At 35.8% G+C, this 25,114-nt stretch overlaps 1 protein-coding gene across 1 annotated transcript in view; it reads left to right on the top strand.

The window, feature by feature from the left end:
• LOC133189854 (uncharacterized) overlaps positions 1-25,114 on the top strand; it is a 65,976-nt gene extending 40,862 nt beyond the window's left edge. Inside the window, exons 22-53 of the mRNA XM_061325247.1 lie at positions 275-298; positions 785-982; positions 1,128-1,263; positions 1,529-1,563; positions 1,642-1,783; positions 2,238-2,476; positions 2,657-2,821; positions 2,991-3,183; positions 3,311-3,550; positions 3,758-3,975; positions 4,175-4,280; positions 4,507-4,623; positions 5,287-5,422; positions 5,879-6,059; positions 6,177-6,634; positions 6,909-7,120; positions 7,360-7,589; positions 7,690-7,843; positions 8,071-8,249; positions 8,557-8,703; positions 8,868-9,036; positions 9,291-9,420; positions 10,600-10,721; positions 10,865-11,004; positions 11,237-11,384; positions 11,480-11,905; positions 13,639-14,421; positions 14,993-15,211; positions 15,565-15,660; positions 19,843-20,174; positions 23,994-24,198; positions 24,420-25,114. Coding sequence (XP_061181231.1) covers positions 275-298; positions 785-982; positions 1,128-1,263; positions 1,529-1,563; positions 1,642-1,783; positions 2,238-2,476; positions 2,657-2,821; positions 2,991-3,183; positions 3,311-3,550; positions 3,758-3,975; positions 4,175-4,280; positions 4,507-4,623; positions 5,287-5,422; positions 5,879-6,059; positions 6,177-6,634; positions 6,909-7,120; positions 7,360-7,589; positions 7,690-7,843; positions 8,071-8,249; positions 8,557-8,703; positions 8,868-9,036; positions 9,291-9,420; positions 10,600-10,721; positions 10,865-11,004; positions 11,237-11,384; positions 11,480-11,905; positions 13,639-14,421; positions 14,993-15,211; positions 15,565-15,660; positions 19,843-20,174; positions 23,994-24,198; positions 24,420-24,709 — 6,570 coding nt within the window. The 3' untranslated portion in view covers positions 24,710-25,114. The remainder of the gene's footprint in view (positions 1-274; positions 299-784; positions 983-1,127; positions 1,264-1,528; positions 1,564-1,641; positions 1,784-2,237; positions 2,477-2,656; positions 2,822-2,990; positions 3,184-3,310; positions 3,551-3,757; positions 3,976-4,174; positions 4,281-4,506; positions 4,624-5,286; positions 5,423-5,878; positions 6,060-6,176; positions 6,635-6,908; positions 7,121-7,359; positions 7,590-7,689; positions 7,844-8,070; positions 8,250-8,556; positions 8,704-8,867; positions 9,037-9,290; positions 9,421-10,599; positions 10,722-10,864; positions 11,005-11,236; positions 11,385-11,479; positions 11,906-13,638; positions 14,422-14,992; positions 15,212-15,564; positions 15,661-19,842; positions 20,175-23,993; positions 24,199-24,419) is intronic.

The raw sequence follows: 25,114 nt of genomic DNA, 5'->3' as shown, positions 1-25,114 counted from the left end.
GATGCAAAAAAGTGAATGGTTAATGGTTAGCATGTTGGATTTTCAAGCCGACGACCAGGGTTAAATCTCCAGAGTGTCTGAAATTCTTTTATCACTTTTTCAACTTGAATTTTCGTTTTTGTTTTCCAAATCGGACGGAAGATCTCTCATTGCTCACAATGAGTTTCTAGTTGTAGATATATATTTTGTGGTATTTCACAACAAAATGATAATGCTGTTAAAAAAAAATGAAGGAATTTTTTTCTCATTTCAATATTTTCTTCTTTTTTTTCAGAAATTAGATCAGCTGCCTTTGACAGTAAGTAAATAAATTGATTTCATTTAGTGTCCCTCAAATGTTCTACAGATGAATTTTTAGCTTACCTGGCCCAGAGGGCCGTGAGGTTATGCCATCACTTAGCATCCGTTGTCATAAGCTTTATAAAAAAAAATTCTCTGAAACAAGCAGATTTTTCTGATACTTTATAGTAATGATATGGGGCTGTCCTGTACGAATGATCCCATTTTCATTTTGATCCAATCAAAAACAAGGATACTTGCTATATATTTAGAACATAGGGAAGGGGTGATAAGCAGTTTTGTGCATATTACTCAGACTTTCATGCAGATAGGTAAAGCTTACAAGTGGAAAATAATAAGGATGGCATTATCTAGCAACCTAGCAAGTTTCGTTAAATTCTGTGCAACCATGTTGGAGTTATGACCCCTGAAATGTCAGATTCTCCTGATTTTGCAGTTTCATCATAAACATAATTGTAACAATGACCTTATTTTTTTTCTTTAGGACATTGAGGATATAGATTTTACCACAAGTACTACCACTCTATCAGCTCGATGGGGAGGCTTCTCCCATCCTCACTTGGATGTGACCTATTTATTTAAGGCTGGCAGTGCCCCTGGGGCTAGTGATATTGTTTCCTCTAAGGATGTAGGAAAGTCTCTGGCTCATACAGAGACTGGCCTCAGTCTCCTACAGTTTCAGGTATTAAACTGCTGTTTTTGCTTGTCAAGTTTACACTTGGTCATAATTAGTGTAAAGGAGTCTGGTTGAAATAATAATGCTTAGAATGATATTATTAAAATACGTTTAGTCTGCAATTCTCCTGAATAAAACCTTGTATTTGTAGAAGTACTATGTCACAATAACTGCTGTAACCTCGGCAGGAAATGTGGAAGTGACATCAGATGGAGTGATCATGGTTCAACAGGATGCTGTATTATCAGGAATAACTATCAATGATGGGCAAAACTGTACCATGACAGGTTTGCATCTTAATTGTTATGGTTCAAATCATTTTGTGACCATGAAGCATCTTATTTCTATATAATGTACTTGATACTTAAAACAGATATTCAAAGAGTTAGTTTTGTTATTTCTAGTGAATCAATGACTTTGAATGTGTTTAACCCAGCACCACTCTTAAACAGGAGGGCTTGACTGTCTCAAATTTTACCTCATACATGTGTGTGCACATTAGCATTGAATTTTAATCTTTGATTGTCTTTCTCCATTTTCTTCCATTTTCAGTTGACCACGGAACAGTCTTCAGACATCATTTTGAGGTAAAACTTTGTCACTTGTGAAGTCTTTTCTCCCAATCATTTGTTAAATAATGACAGCTTGGTGTTGTTTTTCCCCAGGACAATAGACTGAAGTGTGCTGAGGACATGGATTACCAGTCGTCTACTAACAGCCTGGAGGCTTACTGGGAGGTCCCTAACTCCATAGCTCACTACACACCAGACGCTCACTTTTCTATAGAGGAGAAATCTCCCATAGGAGGTATACTTAAAATCTGATCATGCTTTGATATAGAGTGGCTTGTGATGGAGTCTCTCAAATACTACATAGTAAATATCAGTTTTAAATGTAATAATAGTTGCATTACAAACTACAATAATTACATTTACAGTGTAGTTTACTTCATTGTTTTCAGTCTTGATTATAGAAATATGTTTGCATTTAGCTTCAAAGACCAAAACTCTTAATTATAAATTAATATAAAGTGTTTTAAATTGGTGAGATGATTGATGTGTAATTTTAAAAACTGTTTAAGTACTTTTTTAATCATTTCAGCATGTTCAGTGAATAAAAAAATGATAAGAATATCTTAAAGGGAATGAATTTCTGCTAGTTCAAATTTGAATACAAAATTTATTTCATCGTCATAGAACTCTAGGTAATGTAAAAAAAATTCCATGCAATGAGAATAAAGTCATCTTAATCATCTTTACAGCTGTCTGGTCAACATTTAGAGAATATGAACATATACACAAGCACCATAAGGCCCAGGTCACAGATCTTAACCTGAAACCAGGGATGACATATAGATTTGCAGTTAAATTATGTGCCATTACAACTTGCTATGCCCCAATGTTTAGTGATGGTGTTCTGATTTTGGCTAATCCACCGAGCAAAGGGCAGATTACTGTGGAACATAGGAACACAACCCAAAGTTCTGGCTCAAATGAAACGGTATACACACGTCAGAAGACTTCAAGTTCTTTAAATACAAAAAGAAAATCTTTAAATTACTGAAGTATATCTTGTGCAAGCCAGGGCATTTATTTGATGTTTTTGTTCATTATTACTTTGCTTTTCTATATTGTTATACATCTTGAAAGGTCTTGTCAACAAATAATGTTTTATTTTTAGATTTTTGTCACTATGGATGAATTTTATGATCCAGATATCCAAGATGCTACTGATAAGTATAGTGTAGTTGATAAGTATGAATGGGCCATAACTGACCAATCAGAAGTAGGCAGAACACATACAATCTGGAATGAGGTTAAAAATGTACAGAAAATTCAAAACAAGGTAAGAAAGTCTGAATTTTTCTACAAGCAAATAAGATATTATATGGGGATAATTGCCTGCTTGAACCCATGTTAAACTTGAGAACACCTATCCATTGGCACCACAGAAATTTAATTTTTGTTTTAGGAACTTTAAATGCAATTTAATCTGTGGTTAATTCCTCCAACAGATGCAGTTTGAGGTTGGACTACTTGGAGAGTTTGACTTTTCTAAATGCCGTAGGTTCAGTGTCAGAGGTTACAACAAGGCCAAACTCTTCACCACAATATCAACAGACATTAAGGACTGTAAAGCCTTCGACCCAATCCTGATCAAACCTAACCTTGTTCTGGATGCAGTGGGAGAGTCAGATTCCACCAGAGGTAGATCCACATACCAAAACACAATTATAGTGGTTTTATACATATAAATTTGGAAAAGGGACAGGGATTAATGAAGCAACTGGCATTAATTGAAGTGATGAATTTATTTTATAATTTTCTGTTTCAGATGGCTATGGAAGTCCAGTATTTATCTTAGAAAATGCCATTTGGCCTTACCCAGACAAGGATTACACACCTAACATGAATTACATCTCCGCAGTCTGGCCACAGCTCCGTTATACTTCATACAAAGCTGCCGTGCTGAATGCTAGATCTATGGATGTCACAACCTATTACCTTCCCAACACCAACCTCTCCCTGCCTGACCCCTGCAGCCACCCAGATGCAATTAAATGTGACAGCACTAGTAAGAAAGAGTAGATATGAGATAATTGAAGCTTTAATGGCAACAGTTTTTTTGTGACATTACACTGTAAGAAGAATAAATCATTATTTAAAATTTAGTTAAGATTTTTTTAGTTTATTTACTAGGTGAATGTTCGTAACATAGAACACACTCTTGTGGATAAAGACTTTTGATATTATAGCATTGCTTTTTTCTGTGTCCATGTAGAGAATGAATTTATCAACATGAAGTTCAGCCCAGGAGAGCTTGTCCATGGTCAGAGGTACATGGTCTGTATCCACACTGAATATACTGAAATAAAGCACGAGTTGTGGACTCAGATACTGCCCCAACTGGACATTTGTAGTGATGGAATAGTGGTGGATCTAACTCCTCCTTCTCCTGGAGAGGTGTGGATAGGCAATGTGAGAGGTATAAAGTATCAGGTAAGATACAGAGATTTTCTTTTTGAAACTTTCCTCTGCTCTAAGGTTTGAGAGTCACACCTTGATACATATACATTGATCAATCAAAGAATTGACTTTTTTTTAGTTCACAATTATAGTAAATCACTTGTTTTTATAGGGGAGGGAATTAGATTATGTTCCTACTTTTACATTGATTCCCTGATTTATATTCCTGCAGACTTCTACAACAGATATGTACATAAATTGGGAAACTTTCCTGGATGTTGAAGAATTTCAAACCAATTCACATTCATCAGGAATTCAGGACTATGTTCTAGGAATTGGTAAGTAGTATGTAGCTAAATATGTCTCAACCTTAGTTAAATTTACTGTGAAAAAAGCATTAATTGGAATTTCTCTTCCATGCTCTTTTCATATAAAGTTCAGATGAAAAAGATATGCTTCTGCATATGAGAAGACAATTTTGCTGCATGCATCTACTAGTTAAAATACAAAAAAACTATGCACTGCAGTGTTTTTAATTATTTGGTCTATATGTACATGTAACAGGGACATCTATCGGAGGAAATGACATGGTGGCCTTTTTTTCTGTGGGTGTGGTCAATCACATGGCTCTTCACAATCTCAACTTGCAGAGTGGACATGTGTATTATGCAACAATTATAGGTATAGTAGCATATTCAAAGTAAATTGTTACTTTGTAATTTATGTTATACTACCGTAAATCTGGAAATTTTTGCTGTAGATAAATTTTTAGCAAATTTGCGCATGCATTGCGTTCGCAAAAATATTTTTCTTAAAAAAATCAACAACAAAAAAATGGTTTTATCTAAAGATTACTTAAAGATTATATATATTTTATGGACATGTGTGATTTATGAAAATGTTATGAAAACTTTCAACACTTTGGGTGATTTATCTTTTCTAATATTTTTATCTGATTATTGAACATTGGTGTAGTTTAATGTGTTTATTCGTAATTTATTCCTGGCGGCGCGTAACTTACAAACGTTTACGAAAATTTTAAGAGCTTTTTACATTTTAGTTTAAACGACGTTTCACAAAAATTCTAAACGTAAAAATTAATCAACAGACTTTTGATCCAGATTCGCAAAAATAAATCGACGTAAAAATTTCCAGATCTACGGTATCAGTTACTGATAATTTAACCTTAACTGCTTACTGTGAACGACAGATAAGAAAATACATTAATGACAGATACTTTTGCCTATGAAATTGCTGGAACAATCACACACCAGTGTAATGTATATTTCCATGTTGATTTGTGACATATATGACTAATATGTGTATTATTGTGATGAATTTCAGCCACTGATTTTGCGGGGAGAACTACAAATAAGACATCAGGGCCAGTTATTGTTGACACAAGTCCACCACTAAAATCTGACCAATCTGTTACAATTACGGGACGACATATTGTCTCAAATGCAGAATTAGAAGCATGGTAAGACATTTCAGTTTTCTTGGTAAATTATTTTCATTTGACTTCACAAGTGAAAAAAAAGAAGGAAAATATAGTTATAATAACATATGATTAAAGGGATATGGATGAAACCTGGTGAAAAGTAAAGTGACTCCGGAATAGTACAGCAGGTGGAGTTCAGTACAGTAAACATGGAAAGTTTATGCTGAAGAATTTTTGCAAGGAGTATAAAGTTTTGCAAAACTTATTGCGACTGTTTCAAAAAGAGGTGCCATACTAAACATTTAACCAATACATTTAGGGAATTCTGTAAGTTCTGCAGAAATGACCCCATGTGAACACTTTTTTTACATGGAAATTGCAGAATTTTACCCTTTAAAAATATCCACATTTACAATAATAGGAACAGATCTTTGTAATAAGTAAACTATTTTTTTGCATCTAGAATAATAAAATAAAATTTGTTTTTTTTTTCAGTTGGAAGGGTGTGTTTACAGACCCAGAGAGTGAGGTAGATTACTACATGTGGGGAATTGGCTCTCAGCCAGGTTATGATGATGTACTGACATTGACAAGAGAAGAGACAGAGTGTGGACAAAATAGTAAACTTAATCCATTGGACCTGATTGAAGGACACGCCTACTATATCTCAGTCAAGGTTATGTCTCATTAATAAAATGTAACCCACCTCAAGCAACATCAATTAATTAAGGATGTGATTGAAGATCAAATTTCAGTCCGATAATTTTGATAATAAAAATTTTCTTATTTAAAGGCTTTAAACAGAGCTGGTTTGATGTCCCTTGCCACCTCTTGGGCCTATGTAGTTGACACATCTCCACCAATAGCAGGACATGTGTATGATGGTGTACCTGTTTCTGGTAACCAGTCAGATATTGACTTCCAGACAGACATGTCTGCCTTAAATGTATATTGGGAGGGATTCCATGATCCCCATTCTGCCATTAAGGAGTACTTCATCAGTGTAGGCATCTGTCCTGGATGTGACAATATCGTAGCAGTACAAACCCTAGGCTTGGTGTACTCATTTAGATTAGACCAAGTCCACTTTGGTGCAGGGTTAAAATACTTCACTGCTGTAATGGCTTGTAATACAGCCGATTTTTGCACCACTGTCTTCACTGATGGTGTTATTATGGACAACAGTCCACCTAGTATGGGAGTTGTAATGGATGGTACAGGCTCTCATGACGTAGAATACCAGTCAATCAGGTAACACTTCATTGTCAACATGAAGCACAACATCGGCAGCTGCTATTAAAGACTTTCTAGTTTTGGATGGTTTATATTTAATCAGACATGTGATTTTGGAATTTTTAATTGAAAATAATGCATTAGGTGGAGCTGTGTCTTGTGGTTATGGCAATAAAAACATACTTTTTATTTGAATTTATGATCACTATTAGGTTTCTCAGTAACTTTCCAAACATTCTGTAATTCTTTTTATCTATGTAGGACTTGTTCTTATTTGAATGAACATTTTTAGGAATTTTATTGGTGCCAAATGGTATGGTTTTGTTGACCCTCAGTCAGGACTTGATCGTTATGTTTGGTGGGTGGGGAACTCCTCAGGAGGAAGTGAGATCCTCCCCCCACAGGAAGTACACCTTTCTGAGGTAGTGACCGCAGTGAACCTGTCCCCAGAACTTCCTGTGGGACAGAGAATTTATATCACAGTCAGGGCCTACAACAGAGCAGGTTTGTCAGGAGTCAGGCTAAGAATTAGTATTACATGTACCAGTAAATTTAAGAATTGTTGGAACACTTAAAAAGAAAAAAAGACTTCTGAATCAATGTTAGCTTTCTTAATCTGTTTGGGAAAAAGGTAATGCATTTGTCTCAGTCTGTAAATCTAGAAATTTGAATTTCGCTGTAGATCAAATGATGAATCACATGTATAAACAAATATTATTCCAAAAATTCTAAATACTACACAGGATTGTATGTAGACTCTACATCCAATGGTTTCATCATTGACACAACAGCACCTGTAATTACGGAGGGACCAAAGTTATCTACAGACTTTGGGACTGCTGGAATTGTACAGTTTTATAGATCAGTAATGAAGGTAGAATGGAAAGTGGAAGACAAAGAATCCTCCATAGAGAGACAGTATCTGTCCGTCAAATCTCACATGGGAGGGGAATTCAACCTGGCATCCACAAAGGTTAGATAATGAAAAAAAAATTGAGTAATTCTGAAACTCTGGTTGGAGTAAAAAAAAAAACACAGTTAATTTTTCCAGCATGATTTTTTTTTTTGTACAGGTCAATGGAATTGCAAGGGATTTCATACTGAGTGGTTTGAAGCTGAGTGATGGGGTGACTTACTATGTGACCCTCATTTCCTGTAATGGGGCTCAGATTTGTTCCTCAGCGACTACTCCAGGGATCCTGGTAGACAGTACCCCTCCAAATAGAGGTATACCAATATCTGTTATTTAGGTAGAACATGTATATGGGCATAACTGGGGACAAAATCGTAATATTCCAATCAAGATATTTTGTCCTACAGTTAGTAATGATTTAAAAAAAAAATATAGTGATTCAGACTTTAGCAACATTGTAATATCCAAAACCTTCAAAATTATATACCTATATAAATTTATACATGTATCAAACCATGTGATAAAAAAATCTTATTTCCAGGTATGTTTGCTATTGACACGGACCATGCAGCAGAGCTCAAGAGACCAGTGTCTGGGTGGATGACCTGGTCTCACTATATTGTTAAACTGGCCTGGCTGGGTTTTGCTGATCTACATTCAGATGTCACCCATTACTACATCAATGTTGGATCTACATATCTTGGAGCTGATTTAAATAAAGTAAGAACATGGAGATAATTTGTTTTAATGATAAAGGAGAAATTTGATTGGGGGGGGGGGGATTTTCATACAGGTAACAGCAAATGGCAGAATTTTAAGTGGACTGATCAACATTTGTAATCCATGTTTATAAAGTGCTGGCATTAAAATAATTTGAATGCATATTTTCAAAAGCATGACCTCATTATAACAAATTTTAAAGCTTGAAGGAGAAATTTGATGGGTTGATATTAGAATTGCCTATATTAAGATATGTTATCATTTGTTATGGAGAATACTAACTGAAAATTTTCTAAACCTCTCGAAGAATCCAGGAGTTGCCAAGAGAGTGGACCATTCCAATACTGGGGAGGACCGCTATGATGAGGGCAAAGTTCAGACTTATGAAATGGAGACCATTAAATTGGGCCCACAAATCCAGTTTCTATATATCAGTTTATGGGCAGTGAACAAGGTATAAATTTAGTGAAAGCATCTTTCTTCTGTCACCTCCCTCCTTTTTTTATACTTTGACCATTTTTGTTGGTATTTGATGCTCCTATTTACATTCAATATCAAGATACATGTATCAAATAAAAATTCGATTTTATACCCATTAAGAATTACTGTTACTTCCAGGTTGGTCTGTCCAGTGCTATAATTCACTCCAAGTTTGAGAAGATCCCAGGGGGATCGCTGTCATTGGTCCGTCGCTGTGAGGCGGAGACTTGCGAGGGTCACTGTGTGTGCGCGCCCCAAGATAAACGTTGCCCAAGTACAAACATATCCTGTAGTGATATTACAAATGGTAATAATTTCTACTCTTTCAGAAGCTTTGTATTTCTGTCATATTTAATTTTGTGCATGCAAGTTTTGTTTGATATTCAAAGAAGATCTATAGTAAAAACTTTAGATCAGATATGAATTACAAATGAAATGGTATTGAGCATAGCCATTGGAAAATTTTGTCCAAAATCATGCATTAATGATATTCAAGAAGGTATATCTTGATTAAGCAAAGAACCAAGATAAGATAAATTTCTTGTCACTGCTTTGTTGTAGGAAACACAAATAACCTGATACAAGTCAAAGATATTCAGCATGGTAGTGAAGATATCAATTTTACCCCTTCTAATGTGGTGCTTAAAGGACAATGGACAATTGTACACAGACAAGGGAACGCTCCAATGTGGTTAGTTTCTCCATCTTTTTATAGAATAATTCTTGTATTTATCAGGATAGAACTTAAGAGGTTTAAGACAAAATGAAATCCTTGAGCTGTGAAATGCAGTGTCTGTTAAATGTGTAAATTTAGATACATATTCATTTGCATTTAAGAAAGTTGTTGCAAAGTACAAAAGCTTTCTTAAAACATTTGACACCAACTGGGGAAGAGAGAGAGAGAAAGGGAAAATGTAAAAAAATAAATAAATAAATAAATGAAAGTTAACCCTCCAACAAACTCTCTTAAAACATTTGACATCAATTGAGAGAGAGAGAGAAATGTTAAAAAAATATAATAATAAATGAATAAATAAATGTAAATCAACCGTCCAACAAACTCTTTTTGGTCACAGTTAATACTCATTTTCCAAATTTTTGCACTGTCATGACAGAACATGTGTCTAGTCGATCAGTTTAAAAAGATTGACCAGTGCTTTTTAAATCCTGACTGTTGTACTGGTACTTCTTTCATTACTTTAAGCCTCGCTGATTAACAGAATCTTGATAGTGAATTGTTAGTTAGGTGAGCAGTGAGCCTCTAGTTTAATAAATGGGGAATTTCTCCAATCCAAGGGAAGTAGTCCAAAAGTGGGCAGTTTCAGCTGGCAGTATGTACTATATAGGGCTTAGCAATAATATCGATATTCCAGTATATTGCGATTTGTTAACAAAAAATATCGTATTGCGATACGTTTTTCCAGTACCGAATAAAATGCTTGGGCTTGGATTTTCAAAAGTAAAACAGGAAATTTAAAATGCCAGAAATGCTTTCAATCATGCCAAACAATAAGGTTGCTATTGTATGGTTGTATTTTGCTGCAAAACTGAAGTGAAATCAACAAGAACTTTTTTTTTGCTACAACGTATTTATAACACATATGTAGTTTTATTCACTCTGATTATAAATAAAGGTTAATAAAATAAGAAAAGAGCATTTTAATGGTATTAAAAATATTGCAATACATATTGCAATACAGTTTAAAATATTGCAATATATATCGCAATACGAAATTCCCATCCAATAGTCCCAGCCCTAGTACTATACTTGAGTGTGCACTATACAAGGAACATTTCAGCATACTGTTTAGACATAATTACAATGTGTATTTTCTTATGGATGAGTACCTGTAACATTATTTGTTGAAAGGTATCAGTGGAGTGTAGGATACCAGAACAGGGCGGCTCCAGAAGGAGTGTTTGATCAATCAACAGAGAGAGTTTGGCACGATGCTGGACAAAATATGGGAGTAATATTTACTACAAAATCAGGTAAAAATCATTTTAAAGAAAAAGGCTCATAATAACAAGAAGTAGATGTATTAAACAATTAATAAAAAAAGATTTATAGGGTTACTTTTGTTATTACATGTTATATTACTACATTTTAAAATATTGCTCCAATGATATTTCAGGTGTTTTTTTGACGAGTGATGCTCGTTACTCCATCTTTGTCCGTGTGTGGTATGATGACAAGAGCTATGCGGTGTTTAAATCTGACGGAGTTCAAATTACCACTATAAAACCCGCCACCACAACTATCAGGGGAAGTGCAGTAAGTCATTGTTAGCTTTGGATTTGGGTTCAAATTTTCCTACCATAATTGGGATACCAACATGGACTCTTTAAAACATTCTCAATTTCATATTTTACATTTTTTATACACATTTGATATTTTGTGAAGTTGATCTGGAAAGAGTAAAGGTTTTGGTGTTTCAAAATTGCATCTTGTTTGCATTTAACTTGCATTATTTAAAATAAATAATGCATCCTCTGCACATCATTAGGTAAGGGAGAGAATGCTCGGGAGTTGGATGAAGGACCAGGATTATATGAAGAGTGGTTTCCCTTTCATGGTGGAGTGGACTAATAAATACCTGGATGCGGAGAATTCCATTCAATCCTTCCGCCTATACCTAAGCACTTTTCCAGGAGGTAATATAAACTTGTGAAGGAATATTTGTCAAATATGAATTATATAAGTGTTAAAATGAGAATGATTTTTATATTGTCCTTCATTTCACAAAAAGGACATGATGTATGGGACAGTGGGTTGAACAATCCAGGGTCTACAACCTCCTTTGATATAAGAAGGGCTAAACTGACTCAGGGTGTGACATACTATAGTAACATCATTGCCTATGGATATTCTGGCCTTCATCACACAGAAACATCAGATGGATTTAAAACAGACAAATCTACCCCTGTCACTGGCTTGGTATTCGATGGTAAAAGCTTGCTAGACTTGGAGTTTCAGAGTTCTTCAACAGAGATGGGAGCTCGATGGCATGGTTTTTCAGATGTGGGATCTGGAATTCAGCAGTATTACTGGTGTGTAGGAAATACAAGTACTATTGCCTCTAGGCAGGAACTCACTGAGTGTTCAATACGAGCCTGGGAAGCTGTTGGTCTTCATATCTCAGTTTCCCAAAATCTGTCAGAACCACTCAAACAAGGTAAATTGGAGGCAATTTTATGGTCATATTTTATAAACTACAAGAAATAAACAGATCACCAACACATATTTTGTGTATGGAGAAAAATATTCCTGACCTTCATGATTTACAAAATGTTGATCAAGTGTTTTTATACATGTAATTTTGTACCACTGAATTTTGTTAAGACTGAGCAGTATTTTAAGACCATTTTCATAATAATTGAACTTGAAACACTTTTTCATCATGATAGATACCATTTTTTTTCAAGTCTGAAGGTCAAAGGCATCAATCTGTTATACACATGAAGGTTATTTAAAGAATAAGTGGATCCATGTATATTGTATAAACCTTTGTTATATTAGTCGCGTTTTACTTCAAAAATTTTTATGCCCCGCCATGAATATGGCCGGGGCATATAGTGTTTGTCATTTCCGTCCTTCCGTCTGTCTTTCCGTCAAGCTTTGCGTTTATCTCTGTTCAAAGCTCAGTTTCAAAGAAACTATCCAAGATATTTTTATCATACTTCATATTCTGATAGATATTGATGAGAGCTATGCAACTGCATCAACATTTTTTGATCTTGACCTTTCCTTTGACCTTGACCTCACTTTTCTTAAATTAGTGTTTAGCTCAAATTTAAAGATACCATTCAAGGTAGTGTAATCAAACTTCATATGTTGATACATACTGATGTAAGTTATTCAACTGCATCAACATTTTTTTACATTGACCTTTCCTTTGACATTGACCTCACTTTTCTTAAATTAGTGTTTAGCTTAGTTTTAAAGATACCATTCAAGATAGTTTAATCAAATTTCATATGCTGATACATACTGATGAGAGCTATTCAACTGCATCAATATTTTTTTTACCTTGATCATTCCTTTGACCTTGACCTCACTTTTCTTAAATTAGTGTTTAGCTCAGTTTTAAAGATACCATTCAATACAGTGTTATCAAATTTCATATGTTGATACATACTGATGTAAGCTATTCAACTGCATCAACATTTTTTGACCTTGATCATTCGTTTGACCTTGACCTCACTTTTCTTAAATTAGTGTTTAGCTCAGTTTTAAAGATACCATTCAATACAGTGTTATCAAACTTCATATGTTGATACATACTGATGAGAGATATTCAACTGTATCAACATTTTTTGACCTAGACCTTTCCTTTGACCTTGACCTCACTTTTCTTAAATTAGTGTCAAACTTCATATGCTGATTCATACTAATATAAGCTATTCAACTGCATCAATGTTTTTTTTACCTTTCCTTTGACCTTGACCTTACTTTTCTCAATTAGTGTTTAGCTCTGTTTTAATTAAACCATTCAAAATATTTTTATCAAACTTAAATATGCTGATAGGTATTTGTGAGAAGTATTCAACTGCATCAGAAACATTTGACCTTGAACTTTCCTGTGACCTTGACCTCACTTTTCTTAGATTTGCATTTTGCTTAATTTTAAAGAAACAATTTAAGATAAATTTATGTATGTGTATGCACTTATACATTATTTGGTGAGAATTTATCATCTATATCCAACTTTTTAGATTTCAGTTTCAATTTTAAAGAAATATTCAAGATATTCTCAACAAATTTCATACACTAATATAAATTTTCATGTTGCATTACTAATATACCCTAGGCAGGGCATTCATGTCCTATGGACATATTTCTAGTTTTCTAGTCTTTTTTTAAGGTTTTTATGTCAAACAGTTTCCAACTGAAAAGAATATTTTACAGGTAAAACCTATTACAATAAAGTATATGCCAAGGACAATGTTGGCTATAAATCCACGGTAGTAGTGTCAGATGGAGTGTCTATAGATACCACCCCTCCAGAGCCACAGTACATGTTCCACACAGGTATCAACCTCCTCTCAAATCCCTCTTTTGAGACCTCCCCCGGAGTTGTGATGGTGGACAATGTGAACACGACAAATATCTGTAATGAGACTCTGGACTATCACCCTGCTAACTGGACCCTTTCTTCACCTGGTTGTGCAGCAGTTGTAACCTCCAACAAAAATCTGGCCAGGGATAAAAGGTCATTTCTGTTTATTAGAGGGAGTGTCACACAGCTGCTGAGTGGATTAGTGGTCGGAGCTCTCTATAGACTGAACTTTTTTACAAGTCATCTGTTAATTAGCAGTTCCACTCAGTCAAATAAGGAGGGGTTTGCCAAGTTAGGGGACAAGAAGCATGTTTTCTTTATCTACACTAAAGCTTATAGAGGGGATGAACATGGTAAAGCTGAATCAAGAGACATTATTTCATGGCACAGACACACGTTCTACTTCACTGCACAGAAAGATTCAACTAATCTGACAGTAGGGAGTGTGGATGAGAAAACTGGGATATTTATTGATCACTTGACACTGGAACACGTGGAAAAGAAAAAGAACAGAACAGATGGTACTGATGTCCAAGCTCATGTGGTTTACCTTCATGAATGGGGCTCAGTTCATGGCTTTTGGAACTTTGTGGAGGATGTCAGTCCTATTACTGAATACATGTGGGCTATAGGTAAGCGTTCAAATGAAGTGGTGCATTTTGGGGAGGAACTAAGTCAAATAAAAATTAATTTGATTAAATCTTGCTATGGATTAAAATTATTCTAGAAGGTTTTTTTGAATAAGGTTTTGACTGCATGTGGAATCATATTTATTAGTACATATATACCTATACTGGCTATAAAAAACAAATCTTCAACAAAACATAATGCAAAGTAATTCCTTTAAAAAAAAAAATCTTTCTTTCCAAAATATGAATCCATCAAATTAAAAGAAAATTAGTTAAATTTCATAATTCAATGGAATCACAATTTCTGTTAATTCCATGGGTAGAAAATGACACAGATTTTATATACCTTTAATTTACGCTGAAAAATTATGACCACATACATATCGTGAATAAATGCCACATGGAAAAAGTACTTTTAGAGTATTTTCAAAATTAACAATATGGAAATACATGCATCATGATGAAAAAATTTATATCAGAATGCTTTATGCATATTTCAAATTTGTGTAGTGAATTATGGCTCATATTTTCTATGTTCAGTTTTTGATGGCATAATTAAATATTTTTTGTACAGGGTATACACAAGGGGGAACTCAGCTACAAGGGTTTGAGAGTGTGGGCCTGAGTAATTTTGCCTACAATTCAACAGTGACCTTGGTCCACAATTCTTACATCTATGTGACAGCACTAGCCATTAATGCAGTTGGTTTACAGGGAATAGCTTACTCAGAAAAAATTCTTGTGGATCTTACTCCACCTGATATTGTTGGGGTCTACGATGGAAGGCTCAGAAGTAAGTCTAAAATTCCCAGTGGACAAATAGGCTAAATAACCCATATACAAGGGATCAGACATTTTATGTATTCTTAGAATAAAAATGTACATTTGGGGGAATTTTTTTAAGTAAATAGCTAAGGTTTACTAAATGAACACCAAGTAAAATGTTAATACATGTAATAAATGATATTATATACAGACGACTCGGTAACTTGAAGGTAACAAAATGCATAAAAAATTTGCGAGATGGGAGGATTCAAGATATCACAAATCCTAATACTGGTAGTTTGACAATGCCTGTTTAAAATTCAGATTTCTAGAAGTAAGATTTACACACCAATGAATCTAACTGGAATTAAAACATTTCAGAGGAGGACCAGAGAGCCTGGACTGATGCCGAGGTGGCAGTTAACTGGGATGCTAGCGACCCAGAGTCAGGAATAGCTTACTGTGAATGGGCCATTGGTAAGTTGTTAACTGGGATATTAGCTACCCAGAATCAGGAATACTGTATGTTTACTTAAAAAAGCGGGCTTCATATTTCAGCAGCTTTGGCGCAAACAACGATTCGCTAATTCATGAATACCGCTAAGAAATTATTTATAAGTACAATATATGGCTTGGACATGTATAGCGCTAATTCATGGTTTCGCCAACAACTCCATACCCAGTGATTGCGCTAAATTTTGAATATGCCAATTTATGTACACGTACAGTAGCTTACTGTGAATGGGCCATTGCTAACTTGTTAACTTGGATGTTAGCAACCCAGAATCAGGAATAGCTTACTGTGAATGGGCCATTGGTAAGTTGTTAACTTGGATGTTAGCAACCCAGAATCAGGAATAGCTTACTGTGAATGGGCCATTGGTAAGTTGTTAACTTGGATGTTAGCAACCCAGAATCAGGAATAGCTTACTGTGAATGGGCCATTGGTAAGTTGTTAACTGGATGTTAGCAATCCAGAATCAGGAATAGCTTACTATGAATGGGCCATTGGTAAGATTGGTAAGTTAGTGGCCCAGAATCAGGAATCAGGAATAGCTTACTGTGAATGGGCCATTGGTAAGTTTTTAACTGGGATATTAGCTATCCAGAATCAGGAATAGCTTACTGTGAATGGGCTATTGGTAAGTTGTTAACTGGGATATTAGTAATCCAGAATCAGGAATAGCTTACTGTGAATGGGCCATTGGTAAGTTGTTTACTGGGATTTTAGCTACCCAGAATCAGGAATAGCTTACTATGAATGGGCCATGGGTAAGTTGTTAACTGGGATGTTAGCAACCCAAAATCAGGAAAAGCTTACTATGAATGGGCCATTGGTAAGATTGGTAAGTTAGTGGCCCAGAATCAGGAATCAGGAATAGCTTACTGTGAATGGGCTATTGGTAAGTTGTTAACTGGGATATTAGTAATCCAGAATCAGGAATAGCTTACTGTGAATGGGCCATTGGTAAGTTGTTTACTGGGATTTTAGCTACCCAGAATCAGGAATAGCTTACTGTGAATGGGTCATTGGGAAGTTGTTAACTGGGATATTAGTAATCCAGAATCAGGAATAGCTTACTATGAATGGCCCATTGGTAAGTTGTTTACTGGGATGATAGCGACCCAGAATCAGGAATAGCTTACTGTGAATGGGCCATTAATATGTGACTAAATAATGATGAAATCTTTCATTGAAATAACTGTAATTTAATAAATTTCCTAGATAGGGAAAAGGTATAGTGGAAATAAATATACCACTGATTTTGTAGACATCTGACTGAAGTAAGATTCTAAGAGTTGAATGGGTCCCATCAGCATGTCAGTATTGAAGACAGTCAGAGGAGTGTGTACAGACTCAACAAGTTATATGTATATGTATGATTTATTAGCTCACCTGAGCTGAAAGCTCAAGTGAGCTTTTCTGATCACATTTTGTCTGTAGTCCGTCTGTCTGTAAACTTTTCACATTTTTGACTTCTCCAGAACTACTGGGCCAATTTCAACCAAACTTGCCACAAAGCATCCTTGGGAGAAGGGGATTCAAGTTTATTCAAATGAAGGGCCACACCTCATTCAAGGGGAGATAATTCAGAAATAGTGAAAATTTGTTGGCATATTTTAAAAATCTTCTTCTCAAGAACCACTGGCCCAAAAAATTTTAAACTTACAGGAAACCATCATTACATAGTGTAGATTCAAATTTGTTCAAATCATGACCCCCAAGGGTAGGGTGGGGTCACAATGGGGGATCAAAGATTTACATAGAAATATGTAGGAACACTGATGCCCCCGTATGGCAGCAAATGGTGAAGGTTAAGGTTTTTCAAATGCAAGGATTACATCAAAATCCAGGCCAAAAGATAAAAAATGTTAAATTTGAAAGCCCTAGCTGCAACTGTTCAAAAGTTATGGCGAAGGTTAAAGTTTTTTAAAAGTAAGTAAAACATCAAGGTCAAGGTCAAAGTTGTTGGTATCCAAAGGAAGGTCTTGTCACAAGGATTACATATGTACAGTATGAAAGCCCAAGCACCAACCATTCAAAAATTATGGCCAAGGTTAAAGTTTTTCAAAAGTAGGTCAAACTCCTAGGTCAAGGTCAAAGGGTCAAAGAGGTTGATATCCAGAGGAAGGTCTTATCACAAGGAATACACATGAGAAGTTTGAAACCCCAAGCACCAACTGTACAAAAGTTATGGCCAAGGTTAAAGTTTTTCAAAAATAGGTCAAACTCCTATGTCAAGGTCAAAGGGTCAAAGTGGTTGGTATCCAAGGGAAGGTGATGTCACAAGGATTACATATGTGAAGTATGAAAGCCCTAGCATCAACCATTCAAAAGTTATGGCCAAGGTTAAAGTTTTTCAAAAGTAGGTCAAACTCCTAGGTCAAGGTCAAAAGTTCAAAGTGGTTGGTATCCAAAGGAAGGTGATGTCACAAGGATATACATATGTGAAGTATGAAAGCCCTAGCTCTAACCATTCAAAAGTTATGGCCAAGGTTAAAGTTTTTCAAAAGTAGGTCAAACTCCAAGGTCAAGGTCAAAGGGTCAAAGTGGTTGGTATCCAAAGGAAAGTCTTGTCACAAGGATTGCATATGTGAAGTATGAAAGCCCTAGCATCAACCATTCAAAAGTTATGGCCAAGGTTAAAGTTTTTCAAAAGTAGGTCAAACTCCAAGGTCAAAAGGTCAAAGTTGTTGGTATTCAAAGGAAGGCCTTGTCACAAAGAATACACATGTGAAGTTTAAAAGCCCAAGCACCAACTGTTCAGAAGTTATGGCCAAGGTTAAAGTCTCATAAAATTTTGCTAAAGTGGGTCAAACTCTAAGGTCAAGGTCAAAAGGTCAAATATGATGGTACCCAAAGAAAGGTCTTGTCACAAGGAATACAAATGTGAAATATGAAAGTCATAGCTCCAACCAATCAAAAGTTATGGGCAAGGTTAAAGTTGACAACAGACAAACAGATAAACAGACAAACAGACAGACAGGACAAAAACAATATACCCCCGGGATCTTTCGATCCGGGGCATAAAAAATCTTAAAAAATCTTCTTCTCAAGAACAGCAAAGCCATGTTTAGTCATATTGATATGGAAGCATCCTCAGGTAGTGTAGATTCAAAATTGTTCAAAAGATGACCCCCGGGGGTAGAGAGGGGCCACAATGGGGTATCAAATTTTTACAAAGGAATATATAGGAAAAAATCTTTAAAAATCTTCTGCTCAAGAACAGCAAATCCATTTGTTATTGATATGGAAGCATCCTCAGGTAGTTTAAAATTCAAGTCCCCCCCCCCCCCCCCCACTCCGATGTAAACTTTTCAATACTGAACTAATTTGTGTTCTTTCCTTGCCAATGTGCTCAGGTGAGCGATGTGGCCTCTTGTTTAAGGAATGTTTTTAAGTTTTATGTGAGCTATTGGTGTGTAAATCACACAGACTTGTCACATAGGCATATTTCATGAAGCCTGCTAGCGCTTCATGAAAAATATGCCTACGTGCAAGTCTGTGTGATTTACACACCAATAATTGACACCTAACTTAAAAACATTCCTTATATTTACATTTAACATGTTTGAAACCACCAAAAATATACTCAGCGTTTGAATTATTTGCTGCCTTATATCGTTACATTTTTAGTAATGTCTCTGTAGCCTCATTGTGACGTCACTTTAGCAAGAGTTTCTCCGTGCATATTTCTACGTGTGAGTATACACGAAAATGGCATTCAAATCAATTCCACAGTTGGCTTAGTAGAAAAACACAGCAAATGTGAATATATACATGTATGTATGACTGACAGACTGATCACTGGATGGATGTGCTTCAATATTGATCCAAGTTTCTTGCTCAGAATTCCAGGTGACAGGTCTGTGTTTAAGAGGATGCTCAGTATTCTTTGTGACACATACCGTATTAATTCGTACTTTACCTATGGATGCCTGCAGTGATCTTTTAATAAGTTTCATGGTCATTTCCAAACATAAGATCAAAAAGTCTGAGTATTAACTCCTCTTTCACAGTATACTTAATATGTTTTCATATATGATCTCCCCTTGGCCCAATCTGCTTCCTACCATAACAATGGAGAACACTATTGGCAAAATTTTACAACTTATGTTGTTAATTTTGACAAAAATTAATGATATCCTCTCATGCAGGTACCCAACCCCAGGGAGTGGAGTTGCAGGTCTTTGAAAAAGTTCCTAGTGGTGTGACGTCAGCCTTCAGAGATTTTGATTATAGCGTGTTACAGGGAAAAACTATCTACACAAGTCTACGCTGTGAAAATAATGCTGGTCTTCTCAGCTCCAAATCTTCTAATGGAGTGAAGATATCAAACCAGCCTCCATCTGTGACTAGTGCTGTAGTGGAACCAGTCCCCCAGTCTGTTACAGAATACAAGGCCAGGGCCAACTATCAGAGTGTCACAGATAACATCAGACTTAGATGGTCTGGATTCAGTGATCATATTGGTGTTGAACAGTACAAGGTAAAACAAAAATTGTTCTCTTGTTAAAGAAAGTGTCATGTTTTTATTTTTGTATATTTCAAAGATATTGATTATACATATACAATGAAATAAGAGGGTTGACCTTTCTGTTCTTACTGGAACCAGATCGTCTGTAAAAAATGTTTGTTTGCCAGCTCCCAACTCAAAATAAAAAAAAAATGGGTGGGTAGGTAGGGAAAAAATAAATTCGGAGAAATTTTTATTATCAGTGCTTAATTTTCAACATTTATTGAAATTGAAGGTATTAATAAAATAGTTTTTGGCAGGATGATAAAATTCCGCAACGACTTAAAAAGTCGGGGGGGGGGGGGGTTAAAAAAATTGAGTCGTGCCATTTTTAAAGTCAGCTGGGAGAGGGCAAACAGACAATTTTTAGCTCACCTGAGCTGAAAGCTCAAGTGAGCTTTTCTGATCACCCGTCCGTCGTCCGTCCGTCCGTCCGTCCGTCTGTAAACTTTTCACATTTTCAACTTCTTCTCAAGAACCACTGGGCCAATTTTAACCAAACTTGGTACAAAGTATCCTTGGGGGAAGGGGAGTTTAAATTGTTAAAATAAAGGGCCAAGTCCCCTTACAAGGGGAGATAATCAAGAAAAGACAAAAATAGGGTGGGGTCATAAAAAAATCTTCTTCTCAAGAACCACTGGGCCAGAAAAGCTGAAACTTATATAGAAGCATCCTGGGATAGTGTAGATTCTAAATTGTTCAAATCATGACCCCTGGGGGTAGGGCGGGGCCACAGTAGGGAATCCAAGTTTTACATTGAAATATATAGGAAAAATCTTGAAAAATCTTCTTCTCAAGAACCACTGAGCAAGAAAAGCTGAAACTTATATGGAAGCATCCTGGGATAGTGTAGATTCTAAATTGAAAAAAATTATGACCCCCGGGGGTAGGGCGGGGCCACAATAGGGAATCCAAGTTTTACATTGAAATATATAGGAATAATCTTGAAAAATCTTCTTCTCAAGAACCACTGGGCCAGAAAAGCTGAAACTTATATAGAAGCATCCTGGGATAGTGTAGATTCTAAATTGTTAAAATCATGACCCCTGGGGGTAGGGCGGGGCCACAGTAGGGAATCCAAGTTTTACATTGAAATATATAGGAAAAATCTTGAAAAATCTTCTTCTCAAGAACCACTGAGCAAGAAAAGCTGAAACTTATATGGAAGCATCCTGGGATAGTGTAGATTCTAAATTGAAAAAAATTATGACCCCCGGGGGTAGGGCGGGGCCACAATAGGGAATCCAAGTTTTACATTGAAATATATAGGAATAATCTTGAAAAATCTTCTTCTCAAGAACCACTGAGCCAGAAAAACTGAAACTTATGTGGAAGCATCCTGGGATAGTGTAGATTCTAAATTGTAAAAATCATGACCCCCGGGGGTAGGGCGGGGCCACAATAGGAAATACAAGTTTTACATTGAAATATATAGGAAAAATCTTTAAAAATCTTCTTCTCAAGAACCACTGAGCCAGAAAAGCTGAAACTTATGTGGAAGCATCCTGGGGTAATGTAGATTCTAAATTGTTCAAATCATGACCCCCGGGGGTAGGGCGGGGCCACAATAGGGAATCCAAGTTTTACATTGAAATATATAGGAAAAATCTTGAAAAATCTTCTTCTCAAGAACCACTGAGCCAGAAAAACTGAAACTTATGTGGAAGCATCCTGGGATAGTGTAGATTCTAAATTGTAAAAATCATGACCCCCGGGGGTAGGGCGGGGCCACAATAGGAAATACAAGTTTTACATTGAAATATATAGGAAAAATCTTTAAAAATCTTCTTCTCAAGAACCACTGAGCCAGAAAAGCTGAAACTTATGTGGAAGCATTCTGGGGTAATGTAGATTCTAAATTGTTCAAATCATGACCCCTGGGGGTAGGGCAGGGCCACAGTAGGGAATACAAGTTTTACATTGAAATATATAGGAAAAATCTTGAAAAATCTTCTTCTCAAGAACCACTGAGCCAGAAAAGCTGAAACTTATGTGGAAGCATCCTGGTGTAGTGTAGATTCTAAATTGTAAAAATCATGACCCCCGGGGGTAGGGCGGGACCACAATAGGGAATCCAAGTTTTACATTGAAATATATAGGAAAAATCTTGAAAAATCTTCTTTTCAAGAACCACTGAGCCAGAAAAGCTGAAACTTATGTGGAAGCATCCTGGGGTAATGTAGATTCTAAATTGTTCAAATCATGACCCCTGGGGGTAGGGCGGGGCCACAATAGGGAATACAAGTTTTACATTGAAATATACAGGAAAAATCTTTAAAAATCTTCTCAAGAACCACTGGACCAGAAAAACTGAAACTTATGTGGAAGCATCCTGGGGTAGTGTAGATTCTAAATTGTTCAAATCATGGCCCCTGGGGGTAGGGCAGGGCCACAATAGGTATTACAAGGGGGGAAGTCTGGTAATGAACAGTATGGCCAAAGTTACTCAGGTGAGCGATGTGGCCCATGGGCCTCTTGTTAATGACTCAGGTGACCTATTGCTATCTGTTTTTGTCATTCATCATGTTAACATTTGAACATTTTCAGCTTCTATTCTGGAACCGCTGAACCAATTTCAACCAATTTTGATATATAGCATCTACGGGTGAAAGAAAACATAAATTTGACTTTCATGGTCCCTGCTGCCTCTCTCCCCTTTGAGGGGTGTTGGTAAAACCATCAAAATTAATGCAATCTTTAAAAATTGTTTGGCAAATTGTTGCCATGATTGTATGAATCTTTTCTGCTCCTGGGTGTTGAGCAGATAAAAACTAAGTGCATAGCTATAATGAGCAGAAGTGCCTTTTTCAAAATTGTAATTCATAGACCCTGAGTCAGGGGTACTGGTCTTGGGGCAGGGATCTATAGATCAGAATGCATTAATTCTTTGAAAATCTTCTTTGCTCCTAGGTATTTAGAATACAAACTTACTGCATAGTTATGATGACCAATAGTGCTTCTTCCAAAATCGTAAAATTCATGGCCCCTGAGTCAGAAGTTCTGGAGTTAGGGCAGGGCTCTTTTGATCGTATAGTGAAAATGTGTTACATGTAATTCTCTGAAAAGTCCTTTTTCCTGCTTTTGAGTATTCAGCAGAAAAACTCAAGTGCATGGTTATGTTGAAAAAAAGTGTTTTTATTGAAAATTGTGAAATTCCTGGCCTCTGAGACAAGAGTTCTGGAGTTAGGGAGGGGCTATGTTATGATCATGCATGTTTTACTCTGCTTTAAGAGAAGTTATTCCCCTTTGTTTTTTTACATATGATAATAATGTCATTGATAGGTAAATTGAATAAAAGATTTATGCACAGATTTTCAATATATTATATAATAAAATTTCAATATATTATATTAAAAGTGCTTTCATGTTTTTCTTAGTTAGGTAAATTTGTATATAATAGATGAATAAAAATGAAACAAAAATATTTTATTTATGTACATTTAAATATTATTCAAAGACCAAGAGAGGTCAATATGTGACAAGGATTGTGCTGGGTGTACTCTGGAAACATTGTGTTTTATGTTTAAGCACTATTGTAATGTGTGGTGATAGTGATGGAGTGTAGATAAGCACTGACATATACAGGCAAGTTTCTTGAGTAGACAATTTTGTTGAGCCCTGATAATCCTGTTTCTTTCAGTTTATTTTGTATTGATTTATGATTATTTACCACTCCATGGATTCAGCATTGTATTATACTCAGGTGACCATTAAGGCTCCTGGGCCTTTTGTTTAAAGATGACCTCATCCAATATCTCTCATTAATTTGATCTTTTATATCTTAATGTGAAGATATCAATCCAAGAAAACAACTTCAATTTGGTGGAGAAGATGCCATTCCCAGAAGGACAGAATATTTTGTCTACTAGTGTGAACAATTTGACCTTGACCTCAGGTTATATAAACATCACGACCCAGGCTGTCAGTGAACTGCTCCTCACCAGTGACAAGGTCAAGTCAGACATCACAGTATTTACTGACAAACCTGTCAAACATGGTAAGTTGCTTATTTTTTCACTTGCATACTGCACATGTACTTGAGTCACAAAATTTGTTAATTTGAAACCACACCTTTGTCTTAACAACCATTTCATATCCTTAAAACATGCATCATTCAAAGAATGTGTGGGACTGATAACTGTCAATTTGTTTATTGATCTAATGTCAATGTCAATGTGACAAGAATAAGTAATATACATTTTATCTTTTCATATTTAGCAACAAGCCAGATGACAGTCACTTGGCATGCGGGGAATAAACAGTTTACAGTATCCTGGGATGGAGTCTTCAGCTCTCCCCACTCTCTGTCTTACGAGGTATCAGCTGGGAAGGTGATTGGTGGAGGAGAGATCATCCAATGGCAGGAGACAACACAGACTAGCATAACATTTGGCCTACCTCCGGCTATCACCAGCTGGTCTCGTCTGAAGGTGTACGTCATGGTCAGGGCTGTAGCAGCAGGAGGAGAGTACGAGGACACAATGGGGGTTATAACATTACCTCCATAATGTCATCAGCGGGAAAAACAATATCACTACAAGTGCTTACTTATCAACAGTTGTTATTATACACATCTGCATGCACAGTCATAAAAATGAGAATTTGCACTGAAAAAAACTTCTGTTAGCAATAGGGAAAAATTCTGAGATCATAAAATATTTTGGAATACTGTGAAGCCTTACTTAAAAGATGAATACTAGTGTTGTTAAAGATAGCTTGGGGTGGATATTTAAAATTTTGTAGGAATATTTGCATGATCATCTGCTTTTATCTTCACTTTCAAATGGGTATTTTAAGGATGAATTTTACTTTTTAAAATTTCTTGCTCAAATCGTTTTCATTTATGTTGTTTGATGATCTTTTCTCTTTGTTTTACTGTGGAAATTGTTTACTATCACTGAATCAAATATAAT

This window comes from Saccostrea echinata, unplaced genomic scaffold, assembly GCF_033153115.1.
Source record: "Saccostrea echinata isolate AGI-Se365-2 ecotype Australia unplaced genomic scaffold, CSIRO_AGI_Sech_v1 ptg000020l, whole genome shotgun sequence".
In the NCBI taxonomy this organism is placed as follows: Eukaryota; Metazoa; Mollusca; class Bivalvia; order Ostreida; family Ostreidae; genus Saccostrea; species Saccostrea echinata.
The sequence above is the reverse complement of the archived record's forward strand: the minus strand, read 5'-3'. Positions and strand labels throughout refer to the sequence as shown.